At 40.9% G+C, this 15,458-nt stretch overlaps 1 protein-coding gene across 8 annotated transcripts in view; it reads right to left on the bottom strand.

The window, feature by feature from the left end:
- DAB1 (DAB adaptor protein 1) overlaps window positions 1-15,458 on the bottom strand; it is a 406,170-nt gene that overhangs the window by 271,614 nt on the left and 119,098 nt on the right. For all 8 annotated transcript variants that reach the window (XM_042997380.1, XM_042997379.1, XM_042997376.1 and 5 more), the window contains exon 2: window positions 8,397-8,599. In XM_042997380.1, coding sequence (XP_042853314.1) covers window positions 8,397-8,463 — 67 coding nt within the window. In that variant the 5' untranslated portion in view covers window positions 8,464-8,599. The remainder of the gene's footprint in view (window positions 1-8,396; window positions 8,600-15,458) is intronic.

Genomic DNA, 15,458 nt, shown 5'->3' on the forward strand with positions numbered 1-15,458 from the left:
CTTAGGAGGGTGTGAGAACAATCTAGATGGCAGAGAGAGGTAGCCTGCACTGCACTTGGGAGAGGGGCAGCAAGGAGAGACAGAATGAATGGCTTTGGGAGGCATTCAGGAGGTTACAGGGGCTGATGGCAGTGACTAATTCAAAATGTCAAGGATGATGGCGCAATGACGGTTGCTGGGTTTTGAAGGATGACTAGGAGCTGGCCAAGTGAAGAGACAGGGTGAGAAGGATGACCCAGGTAGAAGGAGCAGGAGTCACAGACGTCACAGAAAAGAGTCCTGGGATCTAAGGCTCAGTGTGGCCCAGGGTGGGAGGAGGCAGAGTGACACAGCAGGAGACAGGGAGCAAACAGCAGTGGGCTTGCGTGGTGTGCTGTCCCCTGTGGTACTGGGGTACTCTGTGCTGCTGGGGTTACACAATGCATTCAAGGAGGAAGGAGGTATGAAGAAGGGTTTGAAAAAAGCCTGACTTCTTAGAAGGGAACCAGTTAAAATGAGTCCCTGAACTAAGTCACCAATGAAACCTGAAATGAGTTTGTCTTCAGGGAATGACCACAATGAGTGATGTGTCCTGTAATAAATCCAAGGCCATGTGCTCAAAGAGACTACAGAAGTCTTTCCCCACCACACATCATACAACCTGACAGCCAGTCTTACATAAAGAACTGGACTTCTTGACCCAAAACGGTACTCCCTCCCTCCCTCCCTCCCAACACCTCAGCCCAAGAGCTTTATGGATCAGCCTCAGAGAAATTGACGTCATCTTTTAATTAAATCCTTGATTTTCAATTTCCAAAGCCCGCAAATCACAGGGTCAGTAGAGAACAATTAGCTCACCAAGATCCAAAACACTCTGCCAAGACAGAATGGTGCCGTAAAGTTACATGATGTGGCTAATCTGTTTCCATGCCTTCCCCAACCAAAAAAAGAGTGTAGCCCCTGTCATTTTTTCAGATTCCTCAGCCCTCAGAAATGCTTTGGTGACCTGTTGCAACCCATACACACAGGGCACAGGGCAAACCCAAAGCACGCTTTCAGGGAAGACCTCACAGATACTAATATCCGGCAGCCCTAGCACTTTCTAGCTTATGCAGACAAACCACCTGACTTAGGGCAAGTCTCCTGGCCTCCCTGAACATTATTTTCTTACGTGTTCCATGGGGTGATGTAAGATTTGGGTTCATTAGGGGCAATTTATCTACAATGGCTAGCACGCAGGAAGCACAAAATAAATGACATCTATTAATAAATGTTTGTGGCTTAACAACATGTTCCATTCTCCTTTGTATTTCCTGTTGACTTCTCTGTTATTATTGAAGCCAGCATTCATTTGAATATGGTCCAATTCTTTTTTCTCAGGGATTCCCCCACGAGCCTCTGGAGAAGAGGGTACCTTCTACTTTTCTTTATGTTCTAGAGCACTAGGAGAAGTGCTGCCTCTTGGGGCTGGCAGCAGAACTGGGGGGGGGGGCTGGGAGGAAAGGGAAAGTTTCCTTTTCCTCAGTCTATGCACAGAGAATTGTGGCAGGCAGGGGCTGCAAATCATTCACTTGTGTAATCCTCATTGCAACACTTCAAGATAGGCATCATTATCCCCATTTTATAGAAGAAGTTGAGGCTCAGAAAGATAAAGTAGCTAGAAGCACCTGGGTGGCTCAGTCAATTAAGCATCTGACTTCAGCTCAGGTCATGATCTCCTGGTCCATGGATTCAAGCCCAGCATCAGGCTCTGTGCTAATAGTGTGGAGCCTGGAGCCTGCTTCAGATTCTATGTCTTCCTCTCTCTCTGCCCCTCCCCTGCTAGCTCTTTCTCTCTCTCAAAAATAAGTGAACATTAAAAAAAAAGAAAGAAAGGTAAAGTAGCTAGCCTGAGATACACAAGTCGAAACTGTGTGAAATCTTAAAATCAAACTTACTATCATCTAATTCTAAAGCATGACCTCTTCCAGGAGTCTTCAGTGTAAAGAAGAGGGACCAAACATACCAAGAAGTTAGTCCTAAGAAGGTAAGTTGTCTGCAATCTGAGGAGCTAGAGGAACACCAGCCCGGGGACCCGTTCCTGGGTTCCAGCCCTGACTCTGCTCCTGAGCAACCAAGTGAAAGTCAGCAACTCCTTCCGATGAGAGCTCATCTGTGAGCAAGAGGTTCCGACTAGCCCCCAAATGCTAACTCCTAAAATCCTTTCATGTTCTTCGATTTCTAGAGAACTTTCTCATGTTTCAGTATATAGAGACTTCTAGAATATTGTGGCCTTTGTGTTTATTAAGATGAAAATTCACTTGCTTTTGGTAAGGAAAGGCATGAAAAGAGTTTAGTAAGAAAGAATTTTCTTAATTATGATGAGCACACAATATTTTACTTTTTTCTAAAATTTTTTTAACGTTTATTCATTTTTGAGAGACAGAGTATGAGCAGGGAAGGGGCTGAGAGAGAGGGAGACACAGAATCTGAAGTACGCTCCAGGCTCTGAGCTGTCAGCACAGAGCCTGACGTGGGGCTCGAACTCACAAACTGTGAGATCATGACCTGAGCCGAAGTTGGATGTTCAACCGACTGAGTCACCCAGGCGCCCCGAGCACACAATATTTTAAATAACAAATAGAAATTCAGGTTAAAAACAGAACATACATTTTATGAATAGTTGTAGGCTGAGAATGAATACAAGTAGCCAAGTAGGGAAAAATCTGTCTTTTTAAGGAAGGATGAGACCTCTAAAAACCAGAAGGACCTTCTTGAGGTAGAAGTTCTTTGACTACAGGAACCAGCTGCAGTCAGTCTACTTTCCAGATATTTCTCTCTCCTCACAGAACACAGCACAGGCAGGGTTCACAGCTGGAGCTGGATAAATACTTGTGGACAAAAAACCTAATTAATTAATTACTGCTTCATCTAGGTTTCAGACTTGGTCGAGCAAATATAATTTCACATCCGTTTGGTGCCTGAAGAAACAGAAGCTGGAAAAGTGGAAGTGCCCTGAGGCAGTGGAAGGACCTAGAGCGGCAGGCCTGAGGTACAAGCCCAGGCCCAGTGTCCTGACAGACTGCGGGCAGCTTTGCCACAGGACAAGAGCAGCAGGCAGAGGCGATGAAACAGCAGCTCTGCACTACAGGCTTGATCAAGAGAATTTTTTAAAAAATTAAGTCCTCGGGGTGCCCGGGTGGCTCAGTCGGCTGAGCGTCTGACTTCGGCTCAGGTCACAATCTCGCGGTCTGTGAGTTCAAGCCCCGCATCAGGCTCTGTGCTGACAGCTCAGAGCCTGGAACCTGCTTCAGATTCTGTGTCTCCCTCTCTCTCTGCCCCTCCCCCACTCATACCCTGTGTTTCTCTCTCTCTCAAAAATAAATAAAACATTAAAAAAAAATTAAGTCCTAAGGATCCAATCAGATGATGGATATGATAGCACTTTATAAGCTCCTAATTGGTAAGCCAGGGTTAACAAGATATTTTCTGGAGGTAACTGCGTAGTTGAGGGATTAGACCCTGAGTATGGCATCACTGAAACCATTCCTTAACCAGAATTTTCTAAGAAACCTCCTGAGAGTTCACACTTAGGCATACAGCCATGGTTCAAACTCAGCTTGATGTGGCTCCAAAGCTAAGTTATCTGCCATAGGACAACCAACTTCTCCTAGACTCCTCAGGGCTTTGATTGCTGTGGCCAAATCTTTTGAGGAGGAAATAAGGTAGCATTTTGTTGTTGTTGTTTTGTTAACTAATGGTCCTTGGATTTAATTCTCATATAAATATAAGGAAAGTGAATAAGTTTATTTCCACATGTTTCTAGAGGATCAGAAGACAGTGCTGAACTGTGATCTCAGAAGAAAGAGGGCAGAAAAGCTAACACTGACCAGGCAGCTGCTATGTTGCAGATCCCTAGCTGGACCTTAACCCATGATTATCTCCCTCCCCCTTCAGATGACATGTATTACACACACACACACACACACTCTTAAAAACAGGGTTCAGGGGCGCCTGGGTGGCTCGGTCGGTTAAGCGTCCGACTTCGCTCAGGTCATGATCTCACGGTCCGTGAGTTCGAGCCCCGCGTCCGGCTCTGTGCTGACCGCTCAGAGCCTGGAGCCTGTTTCAGATTCTGTGTCTCCCTCTCTCTCTGCCCCTCCCCTGTTCATGCTCTGTCTCTCTCTGTCTCAAAAATAAATAAATGTTAAAAAAATTAAAAAAAAAAAACAGGGTTCAAAGAGGCTAAATAACGGATCTCTGGTTACGCAGTAGAGAAGGAAAAGAGTCAGAATTTAAAACCAGGTCAGGCTCCAAAGTTAGTGCTCTTCCTACCACACTAAGCTACCAGACAGCGCCTACTGAAAAACTCTAGGCAATGCCCCCAGAAACGTCTTCATGTGCTCATCCTGGGACATATACCTTTACCACAGTCTTCTCCTGGGTGGCCTAATGCTGGGTTTACCCGTAACAAGAAGTGTGTCAACCGTTCTCCCCTTTGATGGCAGGTAACGAACCTGAAAATATACATTCTCGTCCTTCATCAAATTCCACTCCTGGAATAGGCACCGTTTGACAAGCTATATGTGTAGTGACACAATCCAATAAAAATGAAATGAAGAAAACAACTTCATTTCTTACTACTTTCAAGCTTTCCCTTATTTGAATTGTGAATACTCCAGTTACATCTCATAAATGGCCTGTGTAGAAATGCATTTTATGGTGAAATGTGCCCCTTTGTGACTTGTATTGGAAACTATCTGACTTCATTTCAACAGCCTGGGTTAAAGAACCAGGGTGGTAGGTTTGTGAGAAATTCTAAAGGGCCTCTTAACTTTCTTTATGCCACTCTCCCTCATGATAGATAACCCACATGGTCAGGTATTCTTTTTTAGGAAATAAAATATCTGCCCCAGGAACCATCTAAATCTTGCCAAAGGGGGAAAACTCTTCTAGCCTGTAATATCATGTAATAATCTGAGTAATGTCAAATAACACACAAAAAAATAATGTCAAATAACAAAGCAGGATACAAAATTGTATGAATAGTATGATCTCAAACACATATCCTGAAAAGGCAGTCCAGAAGGAATTAATTTAGAATGAGAACAGCAGTTATTTTTGATTAATGGTAATATTCATGCTTACTTTGTTTCTTTTAATTTTCAGTAATAAGCATATGCAGCTTTTCAAAAGTCAAATGAAATTACTAAAAAAAAAGAAAAACATACATTTTTCCAGAAAGAGGCTTAAATATTACTCAGTTTCCTTAGCAACAAAAATCATTGTATGAAATTATAAACTTTAAAATACCAGGCACAAAGATTGTTCAAGAAAAGAAAGTTATATGCCAATCATGCTGATGAAGAGAGATATCAAAGTCCTAAGTTAAATATCAACAAATCAAATCCATATACAGAAAATAATACATCATGAACGAATAGTATTTACCTCTAAAATGAAGATTAGAAAAATCCAATAGTAAAATCTACCACAATATAAATTATGAGGAAAAATATGTAAATCATTTAAATAAATTTAGAAAAAGCATATGATAAAATTCAACCTGCCAATTCAGGATTTATAAAAAAAAAAATACTTCCTAGACAACGATACATGAATGAAAACTAATAAAAAAATCTCTAGTAAGAATTTAAGTATCACACTTACATGAAACTTTAAAGCATTTCTATTAATTGAAGATCAAGTTAAGGATACCTACGATCACTAAATACTGTACTGACTGACCCAGCCAATGCAATAAGACAAGAAAAAGAATAATTACTTAAGGGTTAGAGAGGAAGATAGAAACCTACTTAAAAGGCTGTATGTTGCTTCCATGGAAAATCAAAGAGGAGTTGGAAGAATTAGTTAAAAAGTTTAGTAAACAGTATTATAATCAAGATTCAAGATCAATAAATAAACTGTTAATATTTCCTTTTCAAGTTCTACTTATTTTGATCCAGTCAGCAACATTTGCTTAATGGAATAGTGTTCGACAGTGGAAACTGAAGAAGACAAAATAAATTAATCCTGTTACAGACACATTCTCTCTCTTTTTTAAATGTATGTACGTGCTTTCATGGTGCCTTGACTTAAATAAGTATATCAAGAATGCATAGTGTTCATCACTGTTACATAACTACAAACAATTGTAAAATCTTACTTCAGGACAAATCAGCTATGTACTTTTTAAGGTCCCCTTGTTCTAGAATGGGATAGGAGACAACAATATAATATAGACAATGAAGACGATGAATATGAAGAAGAGGAAAATGAGGGGGAGGGAGTAGAAATGGGAGATGAGAAATAGAGAAAAGAGGGAAATGGATAAAGATGACAGGGAAGAAAGGGGGCAAGAAGAAGTAAGGAGAGAAGGATAAAGGGGAAAGGGAAGGAACAAGAGAAAAGGAAGAGGAAAAAAAAAGTAAAGGTGATTTTTTGATCCTGTAATACACCAAGTACTATACTAAGTATTTAATTCACCTTATTTCAACCATTCTTCATAGTAAGCCTGTGAAGTTTGTAATATTCTATCCTTATTATAGGAGAGAAAACGGAGGCTCAAAGAGATTAAGTAACATTGTAAGGTCATACAGTTAGGAAGTGGCACAGCTAGAATTTGAATCCAAGTCAGCCTGCCCAGACTCCATGGTATTGGCCACTCACTAGCAGATACTCCTTGCATATGTATCATGCTGATTTTAGAACCATGTAAGACATTAAGATGAGGAGGTTCTAAAAAGGTCACCTTCGTGCTCCCATTCCAAATCTTCAACTGAGCCAATGTTCTGGAAACCCAAATCCTTTCCTTAGGATGCCCCTCGTTTTGCATGTTAAGATTAAGAATGAAAAGATATGCAGTAAGATACAATTCTTAATATATTAAGCATTCAAGAGCACAAGTTTCGTGGAAAGGTTAAATCTGAAGCAAAAATATAAGTGTCAGTTTTCACTGAAAAAGCATTTGAGTTCTAGTACGTATCATGGTCTGCAATATTCCCCCCACCCCCTTCCCGTGTAGCAGTTCTCCCAAGACCTGTTTTCTCACCCACTTGCTTTCCTCCTATTATTCTCAGCCCATGATGCATAAAGGTTGACATTAAGTTTTAGAAAATAAAATAGACTACTTCCAAAATATCTGTGTTTCAAGTAAACATCCAAAGCAAAATTTGCAATCCTTCCTGAGGTTTTGGCTGTCCAGGAGCTGCACATGTATTACATTTATGTCCTGTGCTTCCTACAGAGTGTCAGACACGTGTCATCCCAAAACATGACCGGGCCGGCACAGCAGTGTCTCAAAACAAATCACTGCCTATACAAAGCAACTAAGTGCATCCCGGTTGGCAAGTCCGTATTGACAGATTTCAAGACCTGAAAGAGAACTCTATTAATCCTCTTCCATGCAGCTCAGAAAATGGGGGAGAGAAAGAGGTGAAACCACAGGGAACAGGCATGCACACGTGTACACACACACACACACACACACACACACACACACACACACAGCATGAAGTTGCTTACACCTAATTTCAACCAGGAGACAAACACACTGAAAGGCATGGTCATAAAGCCATAGGGCCAAATTCCCCAGAAAACCTGAAAAGTGATAAAATTACTTTATGATCAACCTATGCATGCCAGTCCTCATTAAAAGATACGTATGTGACTCCTCTGGGTCAAGCACTTTCTAAGTGTTGGAGTTAAAGGGTGAATGAGAGGTCCAGTTCTGAAGGAATATATAGTACAACTGAAAAAAACACAGGGCATTTTTAATAAAGTGAGATACTAACAAAGTGCTATTGCCGCAAAAACAAAATAAACCAACCCCATGTGGGGAGTAAGGTAAGTACTAACCTGAAGAATAAGAGGGAACCAGTCTAGGAAAAATTGGACAGCAACATAAGTATTTCAGGCTGGATTAATCATCCAGTGGTTCTCCAAGTCTGGTCTCTAAAGCAACAGCATCAATTGCTGTTGGGGAACTTGTTATAAATAAAGGCTTGGACCCTACCTTAAACCTATTGAACCAAAAGCTCTGGGGATGAGACCGAGCAATCTGTGTTTTAACGAGCCTCCCAGGTGATTCTGGTGCTGCTAGAATTTGAGAACTTTGCAACAGTGAACTACAGTAGACACAATGCTTGGAGGGTAAACACGGTTGGATGGGGGGCAGGGCGCTAGGCAGAGATGTTGCTGGAAGGATGGAGAGAAGGGATATCAAAAAGGTCTTTATATGTTATGAACATAATTTTGGGACTTTACCCAAGCAACAGGGGAAAGCCATTAAATATTATACTACAAGTACAGAAAACAGCAAATTAAGTTGGCAACCATTAAAAACCATATGCCATCATGAAGACAGTACTGTACATCATTCCAGAGACAAGGCACTGCACAGATCAACAGCCAGTTAGGAAGGAACAAATCAACCCTACCTTTCTTTCTGGAGTCTTTCTTGGCGCTGGTTTTCACAGCTACTTGAAGTTCTGTCTCAGTTGACATCCTACTAAATCCTTAGTCCACTTCACACAGATCCCGGGCCTCGGCCAGGCTCATGGAGGATTCCTCTCCAAGAGAATGACTCCTCCCTTCAGAAACAATGCCCCGAGCTGCACATTTCATTCACTCCTTCCACGTGCTACAAATCAAGGAAGAGGACGTTTAGAATCATCACCCTTTTGAGGTTAAACAAAAATTAGTGGGAAGAGGGGAAATGAACAGTTAGATATACAAAAAGAGGAAAATCGTGGTCTCCCTGTGGAAACTGCGCACACAATTTCATCAAGTCATTGGCGGGGTATGCAGCGAAGGGAATGAGAGGTCTATCTGAAAAACTGTCTCTCAAGCTAGATACCTAACTCAAAATAGATCTTTTAAAACTGGATTTTCAAGAAGGACAAAACCCAACTTCTTGTTTTCCATGTTTCTTGCTTTCAAGCACTAGATGCCACCCAGAAAATATAGCAAAGGCACATTTTCTGAGCAACCCCGGGGAGACATTTCCAACAATAGGGCACCCATCCATCAGCCAAGCTTGATCAGAGCCTTGGCAGCTAAAGCAGATCATAGGGAAGTGACCTGTGGTCTGTCCCTCACTGCCAGGCATCAGAGGGGACATGGAGTTGACACACAATTGGGCTCCAAGGGTAAGGTGACAAATGGGGCTGAGAAACTTTCCAGCAAGCCAATTTTTATGTCAGTTTTTTCCTGGGCTGTAAGAGCAGACAAGCATTTAATGTGAGGAGAAAAAGAAAAGAATCAGGCAGCCACACAGTCCCTTCATTCTTTCTTTAATAAATATGCATTGCACACTACTAGGTACTATTAAGTCCTGACACTGTGCTGGGAAGAGATAATAATGATAATAATGATAATACAACCACTTCAATTACAGCTAGTATTTACTATGCACTTACTATACACTATGCCCTTAGCTACTGCTTCACATACATTATCTCATTTGATTTCATTTAAATTGAATGAATGTATTTCCTGTGTCAAGTCAACAGTCTTTCCCAGTGACTATCTATTGGATAGCTATATGTGAGAGTTCAGTTGAAAATAAACATTTCACTAGTTATCCATTTTTAAACAAAATTAAGATAAAGCTACTAGAAATGGATCTTTAAACCATGCAGCCAATTCTTAGCTCATCCCACTTAGCTAGAATGCTTGAATCCAGAAAGGCTGACCCTGAATGCCAGTTTCCGTTCAAAAAGAGTAGTAAAATGAATCTCTTAATCATGACAACTAAAGATGGCTTAACTAGAAGATCTAATATAAAAGTCACATAAAATATGGTACGGTTTATGTCCTCTAGATTCATCCATGTTGTTACAAATTGCAAGAAATGATTATGCTATGTGAAGTAAGTCAGAGAAATACAAATACCATACGATTTCACTGATATCTGGAATTCAACAAAATAAACGAAGGAGAGACAAACAAATACACTTTTATAGACAGAGAATAAACTCGGGGTTGCCAGAGGGGAGGGGGATGGCGGATGGGTAAAATCGGAAAAGAGGATTAAGAACACACTTCTCGTGATGAGCACTGAGTAATGCATAGAGATTGAATCATTATATTGTGCACCTGAAACTAATAGAACACTGTGTGTTAATTATACCTGGATGAAAAAAAAAAAACAACAATGAAATAAGTAAAATTAGAGTAAGGCTCGATAATGGGGAAATTCCCACCTCATCCAAAGATACTTGGTTTGTTTATTTGTTAACAACCTATCTACTTAAAAAAACAAAACAACAACAAAAAAAAAAACACTGGCCCTGACTGAAAGGAGACTGAGGTACAGGATACAAAGCCACAACCAAGGAAAATGGAAAACTGTCTTCCTAGAATGGGGTCCATAAAATCATACACAGAAAATGAGAACTTTTCCTGCTACCTTTGTGCCATCTATGTGGACCACACCACTAGCCCTCACGCCCTTTCTTACCTCTCTCCCGACAAAAGACAATGCTCCAAGGGAGCTGACAGAGCCACAAACCTTCATCACTCATGGACATAATTTGTTTTATTAATAATACTTATCATTTCACTGCAATGAATATCTACTAAGAACGTACCATGGGCCAAGTGCAAATGCTGGCTCATTCGCGTCACAAGACATCAACTGTGCAACCACACTGGCTAAGAGTACAGATTATTTCTGTCCTCAAAGATACTCAGAGGAGAAGAGATGTTAGTCACGTAAGGGACTGTAATACACACAACCAGAACTAAAACAAATACCAGGTGTACTGGAGAACAAAGGAGCAAGCATTCACCTTTTCTTGGAAGGTCAATGAGACCTCTCAGAGGAGGAGCCCTATACTGTGCTGTCTTGAAGAATAATTCTTATATCAAGTGGATAATAAGAGGAAGGACCAAGGGGCACTCAATAAATACATGTATAAAAAATAAATGAATGGTAGTTTCAGGCAAAAGGACCAGCTGTGCGAAGTCAAGGAGACTTGAAATCAACAGCCTAACTGACAAAAGGAGACATAAGTCTAGTAGGGAGGTGGCGTACTTTCACATCTTCCCAATTTTTCCTTGTGCTGTTACTTTTCTAGGGACTCTTTCTTCTCGAGTCTGCGTTGACATTCTATTGACCCCTCAAGGTTCAGTTCAAAGAAGTATCTTAGGCAGAAAGGTTTTCCAATCTCTCGATTACAAAGAATCTCTCCCTACTTATATTATGATCTGCTTTTTGGCAAGCTGCATAGTTTCAGCCACTTACAATCAAGGTCATATTGAGGAAGTTACCAACCCTTCTTGGCCTCAGTTTCTATATGTGTACAATGGGGGTAACAGTATCAACTTCATGGAGTGGCTGCGGAAATTAAGTGTGAACACACACATCACATGTTTGGAAGAGGGTCTGCCACATCTCCTGGAAAACATGTAGTAAATGTGAGGTGCTAATAATTTCCTGTGTTAACTGCTCAAGGTCATTTGGGTGTATGTGACTACAAGTCCATCCTATTATCCTCCCTTGATAGAATAGGAAACTAAGGCAGGTTAAGTCTGCTCTGTAAAGACACTGCAGGACGAGATAGAATCTATCTCTTGTCCATCGTGCTTGTTTTGCACACAGTAGGTATCGAACACATAAATAATAAAAGGAGCTGAAATATATAGATTTTACACAATTCCAAGCATTCTTAAAAGTCCGTATATAAAACTGGTTAGGAACTGGGCCATTCTTTCCCCTTCAACTTTGTATAAAAAGCACAATATAGCACCTCTCCCTATTCTGTGGGAACTTCCAGCACCGCTTGTTCGACAAAACTGTGACTGTGTTCAAGTGTTATAAAGCATTACTTGTGGATTTCTGAAGTACATCCCGTTATCAACAATGAAAGGAAACCAACATCATTTCAAATAAAAACTTAAATACGGAAGCTGCAGCATGGAGAGACCATACCATGGCCCAGACTCTGGCATCCCCTTTAATTTTCCAAAAGCCAGAGGTTTGGAATATGCTGTGAAGTAACTCCAAATTATTTAGGAAATTCATTTCTTTGTAATTAAGGAGATTAAAGTCCCCCAGGGCCAGAAACCACGTGACAACTCAAATCATTTTCCCCCAGTAAAAGCTGAGGGACCCTATCAGTTAAATTCAGGCTCGCCTAGAATTTTGAAATGCTTCAATAATGTTTCTTTGCTCCACACAATCTGCAGTAATTTAATATTCCTGAAGTGTGTCAGGTTTTTTATAATGAGCTCTTCAAATCTAAATGTGAATTATGTAACATTCCACTACAGACGTTCTGTCTAGTGAACTGCTTCTAAATGTAAAATTCCGTGTTCAGTGATCGGTGGGGGGGGGTGGGGTGGATTGCAGTTTGGGGAGGCACGAAAACACCAAACCACAAAGCAGAGAAAACAGAAAGGCCTTTAAAAAACAAAAAACACAAAACACACACAATCAAGCACAAAGGTTTGAGCAGCTACAACAGAGCAACATAGTAAAACACCTCCTATAACACAAACTCGTGCTTTCTCTCCCCCCACCCACCCAGCTCATATGATCCTACAGTAGAATAGCTAACATTTATGAGGGCCCACTATTTGCCGGTACTATGCTATGAACTTCCTTTACTGAATCTTTCAACCACTTGAAGAGTTAGATATTATTTTTTGAAGTTTTTAATGTTTAATTTATTTTTTAGAGAGAGAGAGAGAGAGTAGGGGAAGGACAGAGAGAGAGAGAGAGAGAGAGAGAGAGAGAGAGAGAGAGAGACACAGAATCTGAAGCAGCCTCCAGGCTCTGAGCTGTCAGCACAGAGCCTGATGCAGGGCTCAAACTCACAAACCGTGAGATCGTGCCCTGAGCCAAAGTCGGACACTTACCTGAGCTACCCAGGTGCCCCAAGAGTTAGATATTATTATTAATTTTCATTTAACAAATAAAGAAAAGCAGAAGCCAGTTTAGTAGCTTGTCCATGGTCACATGGCTATTAAGGGGCACAGCACAGGGCAGGGTATAAACTACTCTTTTTCTCCCTTCATTCAGAATACTCCTAGATGCCCATCAGCTGGTGAGAGGATGTAACAAAATGTGGAATATCCATACAAAGGAGTACTAGTTCAGCCATTTAAAGGAATGAGGTACTGATACATACTACAACACAGATGAACCTTGAAAATATCATGCCAAGTAAAAGAAAACACAAAAGTTCACACTGTTTGATTCCATTTATATGAACTATGCAAAATAGATACATCCAGAGATGGAAAGCGGATCTGTGCTTGCCAAGCACTGAGGGAAGCAGGGAAAGAAAAGCACATGCTTTGTGGGCACAGGGTCTCCTTTGGGGGTGATAAGAAGGTTTTGGAACAAGATAGAGGTGGTGGCTGCACAACACCATAAATGTAATAAATACCACTGAATTGTACACATTAAAATGTTTAATTTTATTTTATGTGAATTTCCCCCAAATCAAACAAGACTAAAACAAAATAACCTCCAAGCCAGGTCCCACAACCAGATGGAAGCCTTTGTGATATGCTAAGAACACTGCAAATTTCAGTCTATAAGGATAACCCAGAGGCACCTGGGTGGCTCAGTCAGTTAGGCGTCTGACTTTTGATCTCAGCTCAGGTCACGATCTCACAGTGCGTGAGATCGAGCCCTGAGTCGGGCTCTACGCTGACACTGTGGAGACTGCTTGGGATTCTCGCTCTCTGCCCATTCCCCGCTTGCACCCTCTCTCTCTCAAAATAAATAAATAAACATTAAAAATAAAGATTAAAAAAAAAAAAAGGATATCCCGTAATTAAAACATAGATAAAGAGAGTCTTCCCAGAAGGCAGGTCTCTAGGTTCATGTGGCAGCAATCGCGGGGATTAAAAGCTGCCTGCCACTACCCGCACAGTGATTTTGTGACCTGGGCATTTTAATCAGCTTTATCCAAACTATAAAGCACCCAAAACAGGCCATTTATTAACAAGGTGCAAAAGTTTCCATTGGGACAGATGAGGAGCCTGTTTCCTCATCAGTAAAATGGAAAGACCATCACCAAGTATGTAACATGTGGAAGATCAATGAGCAGTCAGGGCAGTAGGTGGGAAGATCTGGGCAGTCAGGAAAAGAGACATAAATCTGCTTGTCTTCACATAAAGAAACACAGGACCAACAAGGCAGAGCACAGCGACATTGTTTTGTTACGTGGGGAAATCGGGGTGGTGACGAGGTGACTGGGTAGAAAGTTATGGCAGAGGGTGATACCTCTCAGAGTACAGCTTTCTGCATAATCTCCCCATTTGGAAGCTATCGTTCTACATACCTGAAAAAATAAATGAACAGACGTGAGAAGCAGGGGGAAGGCTACGACTGGACGTGGATTGAGACAAATTAATCCAACTGTATCTCACATGAACATCACAAACACAGTCGCTGAAGGGGTGAGAGAAAGAACTAATCCAAATAATTTATGAACACAGAATCTGACGGTTTACATTCAGTCTTGGGCAGGAGTGTAGCAGGAGGAGCTTCAAAAAAAAACCCCGAAGTAGCCTTTTTGTTGTTGTTGTTAGTGTTCTGGGCCAAGCAACTGCAAAACTATTTTAGATGTATTACAGGATTGGACAAAGGGAGAAAGGCTTAGATGTTCTTGGGAGCCAAGTTCTCACTATAAAAGAGAAGACATTAAATTATGGAAAGGGGGAAGCCAGGAAAGAATACTGTAGGGATAGACTGGAAATTGGTGATTTCCAGCAAACTCATGATTTATAAAATACACATGCATCTGTATATGTACGTACGCATACATGCATTTATATAAATATATTTCCCAGCTCTGTCCACTGAACGGGCCTAGAAGCAAAGAGACCCAAGTGACAATGTGGTACGTAATACCTAGATGTTGGTTTACTACCATTCTCCAGTAAAAAGACCCAGGGATTCTTAGAGAAATGGGTGATGGCAGAGCTAGAGTAGGACAGGTGTAAGATGAGCCTGAAATATCTTGTTATTCTATCAAGTAAGGAAGGGCTCAAGAAAAACACAAACAATGGGTATATGTCACGAGGATACAGAAGCCATCTTGGAGGTGCGATCATCGGCCTAATCTGGAATAATTTTAACACCAATGTAATTTAAGGATGGTAATAAATAATACACCACTGGGAAAAAAAACACTCCATGAATCCATAGTGATAACAGATAAAAGGAAGAAGAAAAGCTGTCTTGCTTACAGAAGAACAGGTACTGCCTGGGATATACAGAGGGAGTGTGGAGCATAAAATCAGCATTTTGCAACCATCAGAATAAATCTTAGTTAGGCAAGAATCATCCATAAATGCTAAATCCAGGGAAACTTTTGATGAGAAAACATTTGCAAGCCTTCAAGCATCTTCCCACCTACCGCTTATACTTGTGTGACTGATTATACAATGAGAAATTGAACAACACCTCAATTAGGTTATTAACATTAACATTAACAAACAGGGGCAGATGGAGATCATGTGATGCCCTCACTAGAATA

The sequence above is a fragment of the Panthera tigris genome, chromosome C1, assembly GCF_018350195.1.
Source record: "Panthera tigris isolate Pti1 chromosome C1, P.tigris_Pti1_mat1.1, whole genome shotgun sequence".
NCBI lineage: Eukaryota > Metazoa > Chordata > Mammalia > Carnivora > Felidae > Panthera > Panthera tigris.